Genomic DNA, 18,636 nt, shown 5'->3' on the forward strand with positions numbered 1-18,636 from the left:
TGGGCTTAGTGCATTTGAAAGTCTCTCTGTTGCTTGTCTTTGGAGAGAGCTAGTGTCTACTCAGCCTTTCTTCTTTTCTCCCCCTCCCCCTTTCTTTGCTGCAGATCTACCCTGTGATTTTTCAAAAGACTTGCATGAGTCACTCCTTGACCAAAATCCAGTACAAGGAAAAAGGTTAGGCTTGGAGTAGATTAATTTGCCAATTAGAGGTTTATCTTCTTGTGAGGCCTGGAGAGGGAGCCAGCTCCAGTTGAAGCAGTCAGATGGAAGTTTGCTTCCAACCAGAGTTTTTCTTTTAGGTCTTTGGTGTGGCATTCACTAATTAGCATAGCCATTGTCATCTGGCATGGCTGGCCCCCTCAGCAGCCAGCTAGTGGCATTCTTCTCTCACAGTTTTCTGGTGAAATCTTCATAGCCTATGTAAAACAGGAGTAAGGCAGCCAGAGCTGACTTGCTTAGTTGGCTTCTGGAGGCAGAGGCTCTCTTGAAAAAGTTAGTGTGTTTCAAATGCGCCCCAGCTCTCCCAGGCCTAGCACCCTCCCACTGCTGAACACACTTCCAGGTCTGCTAGATTCTTGTTTGCTTATTTTCTGTATGTGCACTTGGAACTTGCAGTTTCTCGTGAACAGGGTGTGGTGCCTTAGCTCATCGTGGACCATCCACATCTATTCTCTCCAGCACATGTTTATGGAGGAATAGGCAATGGTTTCTGCAGTTTCTAGGACTGATTCCTAAGGTTTCTACCATCATCAGTCCATCTGGTAATCTATCACAAGGGATGAATCTGTGTGTATTACTTATTAGAAAATTTTAGTTTCCCCCTAAAATGATACTTAATTGCTCGTGATCCTTGATACTCCATTTCAATTTGTATATTTTTTCTATTCCTTGGATGAGAGTCTAGATACAGTTTTCCACTTTGCTTTCTTATACCATAAGTAGCTTCCATTTCATTCCTTACTGTTCATATTCATATTCCCTTTGTAAATTAAAAAAATTTATTTTGTGTTTGTGATGCAATGAATATGTGTTCATGTGTGTGTGTCACTTGTATTTGCATGCATGCCATAGCCAGAGGGTAACTTGCTGTGTTGGCTTCTGGAGCCAGATTGTCACGCCCCACCTCATCCAGCAAGGAATGACGCGACCACCGGAGCTCTTCTCACTGCAGTTTATTCCAGGACTTTATTCACAGCAATCTATCTCCTTCTCTTTTCTCTCTCCTCTCTCTTTCCTTCCTCTCTTTTCCCTCTCTCTTTGACCTCTCTCCCTCTCTCTTTGACCTCTCTCCTTGGGCAAACCCTCTCCCAGCCCTTAAGTAGGCATGGGCTGCCAACCCCGAACTGCCAGGTGGGCACCGCCCATAGGTTCATGCATATGCAGGCAGTTGATGATCATTGCATGTTCATAGCATAGGTCAGGCCTTAGCCATCTCAGGCGTTGATTATACATCTTCATCAGGTGTGACACCATGCAGCTCGCTACACCAGATGTCTTTCTCAATGGCTTAACACCTCATTTCTTTATAGGTGGAGTTTTCATGAGACAGTGGCCACTCCCAAATAATCATTCAGAAACTTAATATTAATTGTAAATGCTCAGTCAATAGTTCAGGCTTATTACTAAGTAGCTCTTAAAACTTAAATTAATCCATTTCTATTAATCTATATATTGCCGTGTGGCTTGTGGCTTTACCTGTTCTCCAGCATGTTTTTCTCCCTCTGCATCTCCTGGCATCTCTAGACTCTGCCCTTCTTTTCCCAAGCATTCTCAGTTTAGTTCTCCTGCCTAACTTTATCCTGTTCAGCTATTGGTCATTCATCTTCTTTATTAAACCAATCACAGTGACCTCTATTCATACAGTATAAAGGAATAGTCCACATTTCTTCAGATGAGGAGCTCAACCCTTTAGCTAGACTATTTGAAAAGTACACCCAGAGAACCTCCCATCTCTTCTTCCCCAGAACTGGGATCATAGGATTCTCCCCCCCTCCTCTCTCTATATATTTGTATACGTATGCGTACATGTGCCTATGCCTGTGGAACCAGAGGATAATCTTGGGTGTCATCCTGAGGAATAATGTCTACCTCCTCGGAGACAGAGCTGACACAGGGTCTCTCATTGATCCATCAGTCACTGATTAGGCTGGATAGTCTGTGAACCCCAGAGACCCTCCTGTCTGCACCTCCCCAGTCCCTGGCCCACAGACACATGCTACCACACCTAGAGTTTTGTGTGGATGCTGGGGCTCAAACTCGTGTCCTCATGCCTGCAAGGCAACCACTTTACTGAATGAGCTACATGCCCAGTCCACCAGTACTCTTTCAGTTGGAGGGTTGGCCTGTAGAAAGAACCTGGACCCTGGCATCAGGCCGGTCCTGCTCCAGGTCTTAGAGCTCTCCTGGCTTTGTGACTGTGACTGGGTCATGTGACCTTTTTGGAGTCTTAGAAGTCTCATGACATGAGCTAACTGCATCTAACTGAGGCCATGCGGAATGACCGTTACTAAGCTTGGTGTGCAGAGGGCTTTCCTTGACTCCTGGCCCCCCTCTCTTTTCTCTTGTTGTTAGTAATGATGACATATGAAAGCTTGGTTTTGGGGGTGGGGGTTTATCCTTTTATTGTTATAGACAAGGTGCTTGTATTCCCCTCTGGGCAGTCTTTGTATTGTGGCAACTGAAGTTACCTTGAGCTAAAACGAAATGGACTAGATTATACAGTATGACTCTTCTAGAATAGAATCCCACTTACTCTCTTTTTGTTGTTATCATCATGCAATTTTGTCTTCATTTATGAATATGGAAAGATGATATGAATTATAAATGCACAAGGAAAATAGAGAAATAAAAGTAGGGGTGAGCACAAGGTCATGTGTTGCCATGGGTCCTATAATTTTCCTAGGGTAGAACCCACACTCTAGAAGCTGTTGTAAAAAAAGCCATTGCCCCTTCCCCTGGGCCTTTCATTTAAATTATCAATGTCCTTTTCTTCCTTCTAAGAGTAGAGCTGAGGAAGATGTCAGCATTGGCTCAGGATAGCTGTGGCATCCCATGTTGATGCTGGTCCAGGACAGCTTTCGAAGCTTGCTTGCTGTGCTTTTGTTCATAAAGCGATTGCCCTTCATTTAGAATCAGTAAAAGCTGATATGAGTCAAACTGTGGTGTGAAGGCATAATACTTATGCAAGAATAAAAATGAAAACTTGCAGGCCGTGGGAGTTGCTGTGTGACCGGGGCATTTCTACAGAGGCTCAGCAGCAGCCTGGAGCCAGTAGCACAGCACACTGTGGGATCAAAGGACTGGGATTAACTGTCCAGCTTCTCTGTTCCCACTACACAAGGCTCAGATCATTTGACCCTTGGTTTGCGACTTTTATTATTAAGGAAGCTGTCATTCTCCAAGAGCTGAACAATACTCAGGCATCTCCTTGTATCCTGATGAAGTTAGAAAGTATGTTTGCAACAGGGGCTGGCTCAGACCTATGTGCTTGTTTCCTTTAGGTGCTCAATGAATAAATCTGTCCTCTCTTCTCCCCTTTGCCTCTCTCCTCTCCCACCCTTCCCCTTCTATCAGTTTTTCCTTTTCTCCCTTCTCCAGTGCCCTTCTCCCCTTCGCCCATTCTCCCTCTTCCTTTCCCCCATCTCTCATCTCTCTTCTCTTCTATCCTTCATCTTTTCAACACCAAGGCCTTACTATATAACCTAGGCTAGCTTAGAACTCTTGATCCCCTTCTTCTGCCCCAAGTGTTGAGATTAGAGGTGCGAACCATCATATGCCATCCTTGATCAATCTCTTTTGAGGGATTGCTAGGTGAGACAGAAGCTGCTGGAAGTGCAAGGTTTACTCAGAAGAAAGGAATGCTCATAACTTCTTCAGGTGAAAATTTTCCCTTTATGGACTAAATTGCAATGCTCATATGACATGATCATGGAAAATATCTCCCCCCCCCCACACACACCCATATTTTTAAGGCAGGGCCTCACTGTGTAACTTTAGGTGGCCTGGAACTCACTTTGTAGACCAGGATGGCCTTGGACTCACAAATATCTGCTTGCCTCTGCTTCTTGAGTACCGGGATTAAAGGTGTGGGGTACTATCTCTGGCCAGTCTTTGGACAGAACCAAGGTCCTAGCTTACTGCTGGAACTTCAGCATTTTTTGAGTTTCCTTAGTGAACATACAAATGAGAAAAGCGTGGGTTTTACTTTGTGGTTGTTTAGCACCCTCTCCTTGAGAAAGTCAAAGGATTTAAGGAACTCCCTCTCTCTTACCTGTAGGCAGGAAGTCTGATTTGTGGAACCCCTACCTCCCTGAGTTCCTGATCCCTTCCATCACTTACTCATGTGATAGTGGGATACTTGATCTTAAATCTTTAAAGTGTTCACCATGCTCTCTGAAGAAATGTAAATATGGAATCTCATCCCTTTCTTATGTCTTAAAAGTGTACAAGTCTCTAGACTCCATTCTCCAAGTCTCAGGGTTGTTTTTGGTTTTGTTTCCACAAAAGGGTAGGGAGAGCTAAGGCTGAACATTAGTCTTCCCTAACTGCTTGGCAGACCTTCTCTTACCCTTTGTATATAGATTATCAGATCTCAAAAGTAAATTTTAAGAAAGCATTATTTAATGACAAGGTAGCTTCTCCTCTTGGAACAGTCTTCATGTGTCCCCAAATTGATGCTGTCTCCCCAGGACATCTAGTGTGAGCAGATGGCATAGCAGTCATGCCTTTCATTGGTAGATGGCATGGGAGGCATGCCTTTCATTGGTAGATCTACCTCAGCAGGCCCTGTGTTCATTCAGCTGTTATTTGTTTTTGTTTTTTGGTTTTTTTTGAGGGGAGTGACTTTTGCTTCACCTTGCCGGTGACTCTTCCCTAGCCCATGTGAGTCCTCTCCTCCTCATTCTGGGCTTCCTTATGTTTTTGCAGGCTTACAATTCCTCCTAGCATGACCGAGATCTGATCAGTCAACGCAAGCATTGTTTCCTGTGCCCAGTTCTGCAGTGCTGGGGCCTCCTCATTGCCCCAAACTACGGCACTGTCATGGCGGCTGCCTCTACTTCCGTCCCTGTAATTTCACAGCCCCAGGTAAGTGATTTGACCTGGGAGATGTTTTGTTGTTGTTGTTAACGATGGTTTTGTGTAATAGTTAAACTGAGTTTTAAGGAAGCATACTTCAATGAATCAAGCACACCTCTCATTGTCACTTGCTGGGTACTTTGACGGGGTGCTTTGGAGAGAGAGATGCTGTGTAGTTCAGGAAGCAGCTAGAACTGACCTCTGTTCACAGGGGACAAGTTTACCACACTCAGGATGAGAATGCCCAATTGGCGCTCCTGCCATCAAGCTCTGAAACAAGACACGCCAGAAGAAGTGAATTCTGCTTCTCTTATTTCTACCTTCTTTTGGGGGGGGGTGGTACAAGTAATATTTCTCAGTTTGATCTAAGCCCTCCAAGACTTCTTCATTGGCCTTTTCCTGTAATTATTATTTTGCCTTGGCCCATTCTGGGAAACTTGAAAACAAAATGGAGTTCTAGAAACTTCTGAGCAGTCGTCTCAGTAAGTGCTTTGGTTGTACATGGGGAGCAGAAATTCTTCCAGGATGTCTTCTTTGTTTAGATTATGGTGTTACCTGCTGCTTTGAGTGTGCGAGTGTATTAGTCTCAGCAGGCAGCATAGTGCAATGGGAGGGAAAGAGACTTGGACTCGTTAGGCCTTGGTTCATCTCCCTGTTCCTTGGACTGACGCCTCCTTGTCCCTCCCCAGCTTCAAACTCCACCTGTGTTATTATCCTTCACACAGTATTCCAGTGGAGAAAACAGTAGCTGGTATGCAAAGCACTCAAAAGTGTATAGTTTCTCATCTTCTCTCCCTTTCTTGTGACTCTTCTTTATCCTGTGTGGCTTCTCATGTATGACGCTCAATTTTAGGCAAAGGTTTAAGAAAAAAATGGGTACCTTTGAGCAAGAGGCATTTTAAATGCTTATATTTAGTACACAAAATACTGGGTTCCATTGTAACATTTTCATGTATCATTGTATTTTGCCCATTTTCCCTGATGCCTCTTTTGTCCTGCCTCTGTCCTCCCTCTTTCTGGTCTCCCCCACTCCATCCACACACCCCCTCTGTTTCTGTGCCATTCATATGGACTGTATTTGTTACTTTTTGCTGCTGTTCTAAAGCACCATGAACAAGGCAACTAAGAGAAGAGAGTGTTTATTTGGGCTTCTGGTTCCAAAGGTGTAAGAATCCATCATTGTCATGGAAACATAGCAGGCATCGCCTCTGGAGGAGCAAGCCCAGAGCTCACAGCTTGAAACATAAGCAGAAGCAGAGAATGATCTGGAAGTGGCTTGAAGATTTAACTCTTTAGGCCCACTTCTAGGGACATACATACTTCCTCCTGCAAATACATACCTCCTGAATCTCCCAAACAGTGCTACTAGATTGGGACCAAGTGTTCAAATGCATGAGCCTGGGGGACATTTTAACTCAAACCACCTTGTGGACATAGTTTTTAAATCTAGCTTCTGTATATGAGGAAGCCGGAAGTCTTTTGTCTTTCTTCCCCCATCACCCAGTCTTGATGGCACAGGACATTGTTTTACCCATTTGTTTTCTGTCTCATTTAGAAGCCTATTATATTTTGTACATATTTAAAATAAGGACATCTGTTTTTTTTGTTTTTTTTTTTAAGAGGGAGTTGAGAAAGAAGGACGGGTCATTCTTCATTGCCTGTAGAACAGCAGTTCTCAACCTGTGGGTCGTGACCCTTAAGGGGAGTTAAATGACCTTTTCACAGGGATCTACTAAGACTATCAGAAAGCATAGATATTTACATTATGATTCGTAACAGTAGCACAATTACAGTTGTAAAGTAGCAATGAAAATAATTTTATGGTTGGGGGTTATCACAACATGAGAAAGTATATTAAGGGGTCACAGCATTAGGAAGGTGAACAAATCTTTCTTGGAGGAATATCTTTGGATTGCCAACCTCCAAATAGCAACCCAGAGACTTATTTTTAATTGTGAAAGCTCAGTCTTAGCTTAGGCTTGGCCCACTAGCTCTTATAAATTAAATTAACCTGCTTCTTTTAATCGACATTTTACCATGTGGCTTTTTATCTTTTGTTTTTTGTATGTCCGACTCCCTCTGTGTCTTGTTGGTGTCTCCACCTTTCTTCCCAGAGTTCTCTCTGTCCCTGGAAGTCCTGCCTACTTCTTCCTGCCTAGTTATTGGCCATGCAGCTCTTTATTAAACCAATCAGAAGCTCCTTGGCAAAGACACTCTTCACAGTATAAACAGATACTCTACCACAGGAAGGTTGAGAGCTACTGCTACTGATTAACTGGGGGTTTTCCACCATGAATAAGTCCTTGTTGTTCTTTGACTTTTTCAGGAGTGTTTTGGGGGATGTTCGATGCTTGGTGTCATCTCCATCACGCCATTTCTCTTTTTCTAGCTGGTCCATCAAAGTTTCAACATTTTTGACTACTTGGGCGTCTTGCTTCTTTTAACCCCTGTGGATCTTTGGCACCATAGGGACTTAGAGAATGGATCAAGAGATTTAGTTTGTTTTACTTTAGGTTACCATTTCAAAGCCCAAGGCAGCTGTTCCTGAGAGTGACAATTCTTGGCCTTTTTTTGGGAAGTGAGTTAGGTCCTAGCATGGGCTTTCCTGACCAGACATTTCAGCATCTCTCACTGTCGTGTGTCAGCTTTTCCAATAACACTGGCTTACCCACCGTGCTCCCTGTTACATAAACTACTATGGTTTGGTGCGTAATATAAATGCTTTCAAGTGACTCATTCCATCAAAATGTCCAGTACTCTCCAAAGTAGAAGGGGATCCTATTTAATATAAACACTGAGGGAAAAAGATACTCTTGAAAACTTTCCAGGGTGTGTGTATGTGGGGTTAAATTGGCATAGCTACTTAAGTGGGTATTAATCAGTATTAGTCAGTATTAATAAATACTGATGAGGCAGTATTTGTTGAAGTCAGGTACCTTTGCAGTCATTCTGCTGTCTAAACACATAAGACCAAGGGAGAGTGTAAAAAGATAATCGCACCACGAACTTCAAAGTTCCTGATAGTCAGTTATGGTTATTAATGAAGTTAGGTGTATGGGTATGATTTAAAGGGCACATAGCAGTTAAAACAGGCATTTCAGCATGCCTATGTTGTCATCAGACACCTTATAAAAGGAAAAGAAAGAAAGACATAGAATAATCCTCACGGGAAGAGATCATTAAAACTATAAAACAAGACCATGTGTTTTTAAGGACTAACATATGGCTCATAAACAGAACTGCAGAGGAGAAAGCCAGAACATACATTTTTCAACAGAATTCTGTTGCCCCCCAGAGGTCCCAAATTGGATCTGGGGAGATGATAAATATCTCCAAAGCTTAAGCCTACCCTAAAGAACTGTATTTTGTAGTGTGTGACTTCCTTCATTAGGGAGAATTTAAATTTAATTAAAGTTTTCTTCTTGAGGATCATTATTAAAAAATAAACAAAAATGGCATGAAACACCGCTTTTCGGAAGCGTGCACACGGGCCCTGTAGCCACACTGCTTGAGCTCAGATCCTCGAGAGCCTGAGGGTGTGTGTTTCCCTTCTCCCTGCCCAGTTTGCATAAGAAACAGCAGTAAAGAAGCCAGCCTTCTGGCATTGTTTGGAAAGTGTCATGTGCAGTTATGCATTCGACTCAGAACAATGGCTTGTGCATATTGTCCATGCACGTTGGCATGCATTGTTGTTACTGCTCCGCCACTGGATAGGCCTCTACGTGCAATGAGATAAATAAGGTTGTTGCCTTCCTCGAGTTGAGAAACGCAGTAGAAGATGGGCAGATAAGGAAACCACAAGTTAAAATGCTGGGTCACAATTACAGTGGCCGAGAAGTATGGCTCTTCTTAGAATTAGCACTTTGGCTTCTTGCAGAAAGACCCCAAACAAGGAGCCCGTGCATGGCTATGAGCTCTTTTGACAGGGGAGAAGAAACAGCATGTGCAAATGCCTGGTAGGCTATGGTGAGGAGAGCCACAGCCTTGGGATTAGTTCAGAGTGAGCACAGTGAGGTGGGGCATGGGTCTGTCCCTAGAGGCTCCTCCACTGGACCACAGATCTGACTGTTGGACTTTGAAGAATTCTGTGAAGGGCTCCGTACATAACTTAGTACTTAAGGGTGTGTTTTGTTCTCTTAGAGGATCCGAGTTTGATTCCCAGCACTGCATCCGTACTAGGGGTTCATAGGTCTGTGACTCGGACTTCAGAGGACCCGGTGTTCTCTTTTGGCCTCCGAGGGCACCTGTACTCATGTGTGTAAATAAGCACACACACACACACACATACACTTAAAGGTAAAATAAATCTTTTTTAAAAACCAAACCAAACCCAGCATTTGGTGAGCTGTTTGAAATCAGCCATGATGTAGTATTTAAACGGCAAGAAATTGGCAAAGTCTTAGTATTAGAGGGTTTACAGGATTTTGAAAGCCATATTAAGGAAATGAACAAACTCTTAATGAAGCCTGTGGTGGTAGAGTGCTTGGAGTCTTAGACCTTTGCTTGAACCCTGTCTTGACAATGTTCTTGACAAATTCTATAGCAATGCCAACCACAGTAGGCAAGTCCCATTCTCAGCCCATGCTGGCCATACTGGTCATAGCAATGGTCTTTTGTATTTGGGAACTAAGACATTTGTGAGGAATTAGCTACAAGCTGGGATGATTAGATCACAGAGCAAGGTGGTTTATTTTTTAGGAGAGATACAGACCTTTGGACCCCTGGCTCTAAGAGTCTGGCTCTAGGTCATGATGAGCCTCCTGATTATAGGCTGATTCTTCCTCCGGACTTTGCAGCCAGGATCTCCATCAAGACAGGCTTTCCTGTGCATCTCAGCCTGTACTGATGGCTGCTCCCCTATTAGCTGTTGTCTCCTGGTGCAGAGAAGGCTTGAATTATATGAAGGCAGCCTCTCTTTAGGTGGCACATAACGAGTAGCTTTGACAGAGCCATCACCTTACCCTGACATTATCCAGCCCACGAACTGCTCCTGCAAAGGGAACTGACCATCCAGTGTGAGGATAAACTCACATTCAAGTGGGAAGGCCTGAGAATCCCTTTCCAAGACAAAGGCAAGAAGTGGAAGAACAAGAAAAGAATGTGGGTTTTTTTTGTTTGCTTTTCTATTCATCTGGGAACAAAGAACATTTCTCCAGCGAAGGCTGCCTAACACAAGACATAAACTAATTAATATGGACAAATAGCTGGCGATTGTTTCAAATAACAATAGGGAAGAAAGCGCTCATTGTCACTCCCGATGTCTTCGCTGTATAGTCAGCCAGGCATTGGCCTTGTGCTTTGCAGTGAGACAAGTTTGTGTTCTCTGCTTGGCTACTGCCTGGTCTCCAAGATGCAGGCTTGTTTTCTTGTGCTGGGCCTGCAGCACCCAGCCCTGATGTCACTAAGGTGAGTCCCAGGATAATTGGGACAGACAGCCACAGGAAGTTGCCTCCACTGATTTATAGCTACCCTAGTCCGGAGTTGGTAAGAAGCTTCCATATCCACGGAAACCTGAGGATGCGTTTTGTAGACAGGGATCACTGAGATTGGTGATGTGTTCCTCCTGTCCTGTGGATGCTGAGGGGGTGGGGTAGTTGCCGTGTTCTGTTTCTAGAACTCAGCTAAACATTTATTTCATTGTGGTTGATGAGGTTCCGGGGAGTTGAACAGTAATTTGGATTTCAATGTTAATGGAAGGGTCAGTAGCTCAATACTAGAGTATGTCATTTGGTGATAGGGGTGTCTGAGATCTTACAAGGTGCTTGGCTGCCATCCCTGGGATTCCATTAAGGAAGGGACCTTTGCCTTCAGTGTTGTGGATGCTGTTCCCTTCTGCCTCTCGAGTGTAAGACAGCATTTGTGTTCACGCTAGTGACCCAGAGAGAGTTTGTACCCCTTAAGTGATTTTGTTTTCATTAAAGGTATATGTTTGTGATGGTTTCCAGTGCCTTTTCTGTTTTCCTCTGATATTTTGAACTGTTTTAAAGCCTTTGTATTTTCAAAGTCTATGTCTTAGAAGCTTTTACTTTGAGTTGGATGAAAGCAACTGAGTTCTGCATTCCAACTCTGGATATGTTACTCTGAGTTTGAAGACTCTCTCTCTCTCCACTTCTTCCTCCTTCCCTCCTTTCCTCCCTCCATCTGCCGTGTGTGTGTGTGTGTGTGTGTGTGTGTGTGTGCTGTTGTTGTTTTTGTAGAAGCCCGTATTAAGAGGTTTCAAACATTCTCAAGAATGATCACAAGCCCCTGCTACAATCTAGAGTCACCAGTTACCAAAGTTCAGCCCATTGGCTTCACATGTGGGAAGATGAAACATTAAGTCCACAGCTTTGCTCCATCTCTTATCTGTCTGCATATCTCACTATTCATCTGCCAGATATAACTTGTTTATATAACCACAATTCCATTATCACACCTAAGAACTGAAAGCAGCTGCTGACATCATATTGTGCTCAATCGTGTTGTCGTGGAAGGTCAGCAGACAGAGTCATTCGCTCTTCTGTTACTAATCCATCCCATGAGCTCTCATCGTTTAAAAAGACAGTTTCCTTTCCCTTTCCTCTTTACTCTCTGAAGGAGTTGGAAATTATAACGAGACTTTCACCAACCAAGACTACAGAAATGAAATGCTCACTTTAGTGTTCTATGTAAGGAAGTTAAGGCAATAGTTAAAATTTGATTGCCAAGGAGTCAGGCATGATTTTTATTAGGCAAAAGTATGAATAATTAATAGTTGTATGAAATATTATTTTACTATGAATCATTCATTACAGTATGATGTTCCCTGGGCCACACAATGAAGCCATAGTGTGATCTGGCTTTACATACATGGACCTGAGAAAGAGAAAAGGTTCATAGGATTAGATCCATATAGAGTTTGTTAAGTCTGAGCTGTTATATACAGCGCCAAGAGGCCTTTCACTATAGGTTTTCCTTTCAGCTTTGTTTTTCATGTTGTAGAATTAAAACAATGTGTGCTCTACTTGAAAGTGTAGATGGGAAGTCAGGGGCTGAGTGCTTTGTGGAGTCTTTAATAGCTACCAGGCAGATGCTAGCTCTCACCATGTCCCCATGGTGGCTGTGAGAGTTCCTTATAGGGAGCAAGCAGTGGCTGCATAACGGTTTGTGTGTGATGTGCATCTGTCTTTTGCCAGGAGACCCATCAGAGGAAAGCACGTTAGATAAACACTCTGTGGAAAACTCCCACGTGCTGCCAGGAATAAATGCACGTGCAGATAAACACTGAGATTTCTGACTTCTTCCATCTTGATCTGTGCTTCGATTAGAAGTCAAATTTCTTCTTATATTGCTATTTAAATTCATTTATGCCCCTTCTGTGTTTATAAACTCAGCAAGTTTGCGAGGGTATCTTATTGTGGACTCTGAGGGTGCATTTTCAATGTTTCTTTCCTAAGATAAAAATCACATGGGGGGTGGTGGGGCGCCTAGGACAAACCACAGAAGATACCTATGGAGTTTGTTTGTTTATCTTTCTAATATGCCCTTGTAATTGGTTCAGTCTGCGATGGTTGGTGAAGCTACTTCTTTGTCCCTACAGGGCCTGTGGTTTTCTCTTTTGCACCCACCCTGGTGCGTGTCATTTTTACGCCTGGGTTCTCCCGATACTCGGACTTCTGTTGCAGAGTCAGCAGAGATGGCAGAGTGTCACAGTGTCCTATTTTTACCATAATCACAGGGTTCAGGGGCTCCATCTTTGGAGCTCTGGATCGTGCTGTAATGAGCCTGTCATTAAAGAAATGAGCCTGAATTTGCTGGGTGATGACCCTGCCATACCATAGTTGCAGAGTGTCACTTAAGCATGGCCCTGGGGTAATTCGCAGTTGTAGGCAGGCTGAAGCCTGTGGAGAAGGAAAAGGTGTGTTTCTTCTCTGCGTTCCTTAGTGAGAACTGGGACTGTGGTGCCCCCTCGTTTCTGAAGCCTGGGTTGGCCATGGAGCAACTTTCAGTGATGCATTCAGCTTCCAGTAGAGCCATAAGACCCGGCAGCTAGAAGGACGGGGTGCGTGCTTGTGGGTGAACAAGGGCTCTGTAACCTCACAGGTGGGATGTCCAGAGGATGATCTCCACACACCAACGTCAGGTCAGCCTGCACCAGTCAGTAAGGGGGGGGGAGTTGGAGTCTAGGTTCAGGCCCAGATAGGAGACTGTTCACTGAATTCATGCATGAGCCCCAGCTCTAAGCACTTTGCTCCAGAATTCTGCTTAGCATGACCTTAACTATGGTTGGTAAGTCAATAAAGCCAACCAGGAGAATTGCAGTTCCATAGCTTAGTGGCACAGGTCATAGTTCAGGGCTAAGCTAGAGGGATGAGTTCAGTTGTGTAGAGATGACGTGGTCAGGTGATCCCACCTCTGTGAGTCATGGCCACATGGAGGGACTCACCTGCAACATCACACTGTCATGAGGAGCCTGGAGCCCTAAGGCACCACTGAGCCAGCGTGTGGGAATTCACATCCCTGGCAGTGAGGAAGAAAGTAAGGCAAGCAGAGATGAGAGGGCGTGCCACTGATGTGAGGACCACAGTCAGCAGGCACACTGGACAGTATGTATTTAATTAGAATTAAAAACAACTGTTTTGTCAGACAGGCTTTCCCACCACAGCCCAACATAGCCTTGAACTTGTGGTAATTTACCTACCCACTCCTCTTTTTTTCTTTCTTCATTCTGAGGCAGGATTTCTTTGTGTAGCCATCTTGGCTGTCCTAGAACTCACTTTGCAGACCAGGCTGACCCTGAACTCACAGACATCTGCCTGGCATTGTCTCCCAAGTGCTGAGATTAAAGTCATGAGCCACCACCACCCAGCTTTACCCCATCCTCTTGTGTGCTGGGATAACAGATTTAAGCCATACTACCTGGCTAAACTGGATTTTTTTCTTTTCTTTTTAAATTAATTACATTTGACCTCAGTGGTGGCATATGCCTTTAATCTCAACACCCAGGAGGTAGAGGCAGGCAAATCTCTGTGAGTTCAAGGCCAGCTCAGTATGTCTACATACAGAGTTTCAGGCCAGCTAGGGTTACACAGTGAAACCTTGTCTCAAAAACAACTAAAAATATGTCACTTTAGTTATTCATCTTGTGCTCCCCGTGGGTGTGCGTGTGTATGTGTGTACTTGTGTGTGTGCATGCTTGTGTGTACTTGCGTGTGCACTCATGCATACACATGCCATGGCGCATACTTGGGGGTCAGAGGACAGCTTGATAGAGTCTGTCATCTCGATTCTCTAGGTCGTTTTGCCAACAAGGTAGGACCTAGGGACTGAACTCTGGTAGTGAGGCTTGACTACAGATGCCACTGTCTGCTGAGCTAGCTCACCAGCCCCAGAATTCTTATAAGTACCTTTGGTCCAAGTTTTCTCTTAAAGTTATTAAAATTTTCTCTTGATATGTGAAATAGGGAAAGTGGCTTTTTATTGAATATTGTATGACTTAATTCTTAGTCTACTCATAGCAAAAGCAGTTTCCCGGAGCAGTTTTTCCCGTAAGGAAATGACAAGAGAAAGTGGTAGGTGAGGGTTAAAAAAAAAGAATAAGTGTTTGCTGCTTATGTTTTAAAACTGAAACAGAAGAAGTTGTAAGTAGGATATGTTTCTTAATGCACACCGAATACGTAGTTTTGCCTATCCATTCAGTTAAGACTTCATTTCAGATACTGTCTGTGGTCCATGAAGGCTCAGTCCCTGTGGGTTTTGATTTTTGTGTCAACAGAACAGATGCCGTAGAAATGAGTACCTGATGCTCAGGTTGCCTTTAAATCCCAGGACTCAGGAGGCAGAGGCAGGTAGATCGTTCTCTGGGGCTAAGGGGGCCAACCTGGTCTGAATAAGGATTTGCAGGCTAGTCAGAATTGCATAGTGAGTCCCAATCCCCTCCCCTTTCCTTCAAAAGGTAACTTTTTCTTCTCCAGTTTTAGATGAAGAAATTACATTCTGTTCTGTTCATGCACACATGTTCTGGTGGAGGTCAGAGGTTCTATGTTATTTTTTGAGAGAGGTCTCTTATTACATTGGGAGGCCCCGAATGAGCTGGAGTAGCTCATTAGCAAGCCCCAGGGCCCTTCCTGTCTGCCGCCCCCAGCACTGGAATCGCAGGTGTAGTCCACGTGTAGCTGCACATGGTTGCTGGTGGTGTGAACCTAGTCCTCATGCTTCTCTGGCAAGCACATTCCATCTTTAGCCACGATGTCCCCATCCCCACCTCCTCTTTTAATGGCTTACATTGAATCATTTTTGTGATGAAATATGTTTAACGATGGTGAAACGTGCAGGAATGTATCCATTATTTTGCTTTGTAAAAGCTTAACCTTTTGATGCGATTTCTCAGCCTTTTGTGTTTTAATAAATAAAGGAAATGAATACTTACCATCCAGCAAGGTCATTGAAGTCCTTTCTACTCTTTTCCCAATGCTGTTAATTTTTTCATCCAGATCAGAAGTTGACAAATTATTATCCTCTCTGCATGTATTTGAGGACATTCAGTTCTGTGAGAAAACATGAATAATTATAATAAATTTCTATAATTTTTAAATGCAAGAATGATATGCCACATGTTAACCTGTGCAAATTGCCTTCATGGTTAGTGTGTGTGAACTGGCTTTATTTCATTTCTTTTTAGTAGTTTCTTGCGTATGTTGTAATTCATTCCTTCTCTGGTGGTTCAGTATTTATGTTGCTTCTTCATTTTAAATTATACGATATTGGCTCTCCTTAGGCATGTTTGGGATCCTCCCCACCCCCTCCAGAGTCCAGTGTCTGAATATGTGAATTTGAGTCATTTTTGTGAGACCGTTTTTCAAAGCTGGTGTACTGAGTTTCCATTCTCTGGCATCGTATGACTGCCCTCGCAGGCAGTGACATTTTCAGACACGTTAATTGTGCTGTGTTGGAAACAATTGGCCCTTTCTGTCGATGCTGCTCAGCCTTATCTGGTTCCTTCTGAGGAGAATGTTCATGTGGCTCTTGGCTGGTTTGACTTTCTCCTGGGGATTGTCTGTCCATGGCTTTGCACAAGTTTTTTTTTTCTGTTGGATCTTTTAGATTTGTCTTTTTGATTGGTAAGAAATTTTTACTCCTCGCTCTAAGGAGAATTGTATATGTAAATTGCCAAATTTCATACAAGCATTTTTCCTCCCCTTTAATTAAAAGTTTTTTTTTGTTGTTGTTTTTCAGCACTGAAGTCTTACATTTTTTTTTATTAGCTAAATTTGGTCAATGTTTTGGTTTCATTTGGAAAAAATCTTCCCACTATTCACAAGTTATAAATACATTTTTTGTTTTCTTCCAATTCTTTCAGATTACTATATAGTATATATAATAACATATAAAATATAATATATAATAGACACAGCACAATAATACTTAATAGAATAAAATAATATGTATTATATCATAATATAATATGTTTTTTACATATATATATATATATATATATATATATATATAATGCCTCAAATGGCATTCTGTATATGATAGTGACTTATACACCCTGATGTGAGTTCCTATGCATTAAATAGGTTATTATTTTTAAATAAATGAATACTTGATGGGTACAGTTTGTTGTTTTTACTCTTTGACCCTTTTGTGGGGCCTGCCACAGCCCCCAAATAGAGAGTCTCACTATTACTTATTATAGCTATTTGGCCTCAACTTAGCTTGTTTCTGGCTCTCTTAGCTTAAACTATCCTGTCTGTCGTTTGCTCTGGGCTTTTATCTTTCCCTATCTCTGTAAACCTTCCTTTATTTCTTACTCCATGGTTTTGCTGTGTAGCTGGGTGGCTGGCCCCTGGAGTCTTCCTCTCCTTCTTTTCTCATTCCTTGATCCCCCCCTGCCCCCGATTTCTTCTTCTATTTATACTCTCTGCCTGCCAGCCCCGCCTATCCTTTCTTCTGCCTTGCTATTGACTGTTCAGCGCTTTATTAGACCAATCAGGTGTTTTAGGCAAGCAAAGTAACACAGCTTTTCAGAGTTAAATAAATACAATATAAAAGAATGCAATGCATAGTTACATCACTAAACAAATATCCCACAGCATAAATACATGTAACACATCTTAAAACAATGTTCCACAACAGATGGATAAAGCCATGCCACCCTATCAAGCCACCATGTGTGTGTTTCAGCCTCTCTGGCTAGTTCCAGAGGGTTTTCATGCTTGTCTGTGCTAACCTTGACTTGTGTATTCCACCTGGGCCTCCTCAGTACTGGAATTACAGGTCCATACCACCATTCCTGGTTGGGTAAATCCTTATTCCCCTAATTGTTTTTCTCAATTGATGCTGCTTTTTTTTTATTACCTGCACTGTGTGTGAACTGATATTTTTCCTTATCCATTATTTTACTAATAAGGAGACTGCTAAGACTTCTGGCACTACTAGTGGCTTTTAGTTCAAACTCACAGCCTCAGACATAACCATTTCTGCTTCTTAGTAGCATTTGGGAGTTGGAGAGATGGCTCAGCAGTTAAGAGCACTGCTTGTTCTTCCTACGGTCCTGAGTTCAATTCCCAACAACTACATGGTGGCTCACAACCATGTGTAATGAGATCTGGTGCCCTCTTGAGGAAGGGACCTGGTCAGTCGTCCTCATCAACTTAGACCATGAAACCCAATATGGACAAATTCAACAGAACAGCCATATATGGGCTGCCTATGCATGCTTCAGCATTGCCAGGGCATAAACTTCATTCATTCAAAATTTCCTCATTGACCACGATAATCTGCTCCAGGTGTAACCCATTAACCTTGCTTTGTAGTTCTTAATTGGCTCAGAGAAGCATCTAGAAGACTTGCTATATTTAATCCTGCACATCCTTGCTATTAGTAACAGCTTTTATCATTCCTCCTCTTAGCGACAACTTAAAATTCTCTGGGAATCTGCCAGTGTGATGATGTTTCCCTTTTTTAGCCTGGTCGAGAAGAATCTTCATGAGAAGGCTTTCATGAAATAGTCTCGCTGAATATATATATATATATATATATATATATATATATATATATATATATATATATATATATCAGTTTGCTCTCCACATGTAAACGTAGTATTATCCTGCTACTTGCTTTATAAGATAAACCACTTGAGGTATTATTTTTGATGAATTTCTAAAAGACTAATTATTGCATCTTCTTCAGCATCCTAAGGAACCTAGAACTAAGCTATCTTGTAATTTGTGTCAGTGCTGTATTCTGATGAGAAATCATGCCATTTTTCTTATTTTTAATTTGAGACTGTAAGAAGGATGAGAGATTATTTTCCTGGTAGTAAACCTAATACCATTTGAATAAATTCCATGCTACCTATTTTTCTGCTCTTATCCGGAGAATAGTGTAAATGGTTTGATTGTTTTAGCTTTAATAACTGGAAATGAAAAGGACATAGAAATCTTTTATGCTTCCATTTCAAAAAGAGAGAACGGGACTAGGAGCCTACGTTTTGAACACGTGACTTGGTGGACATTGGACTCAGGAAGAGTGTAAAGCTCCGAGTTGCACATACCCTCACACATTCCACTGTGTTAATAGAAATGGGACCATGTG

General features: G+C 42.7%; 1 protein-coding gene across 9 annotated transcripts in view; it reads left to right on the forward strand.

The window, feature by feature from the left end:
- The window catches only part of Lpar1 (lysophosphatidic acid receptor 1), a 116,143-nt gene that overhangs the window by 42,622 nt on the left and 54,885 nt on the right, over window positions 1-18,636 (forward strand). For 6 of the 9 annotated variants that reach the window (XM_075967134.1, XM_075967132.1, XM_075967131.1 and 3 more), the window contains one exon: window positions 4,927-5,085. The exons of 1 other annotated variant lie outside the window; for it this stretch is intronic. In XM_075967134.1, coding sequence (XP_075823249.1) covers window positions 5,041-5,085 — 45 coding nt within the window. In that variant the 5' untranslated portion in view covers window positions 4,927-5,040. Of the gene's footprint in view, window positions 1-4,926; window positions 5,086-10,347; window positions 10,561-18,636 lie in introns of those variants that run through there. 2 more of the 9 variants (XM_075967137.1, XM_075967139.1) reach the window with 2 other exon arrangements.

Source organism: Microtus pennsylvanicus, chromosome 3 (genome assembly GCF_037038515.1).
Source record: "Microtus pennsylvanicus isolate mMicPen1 chromosome 3, mMicPen1.hap1, whole genome shotgun sequence".
NCBI lineage: Eukaryota > Metazoa > Chordata > Mammalia > Rodentia > Cricetidae > Microtus > Microtus pennsylvanicus.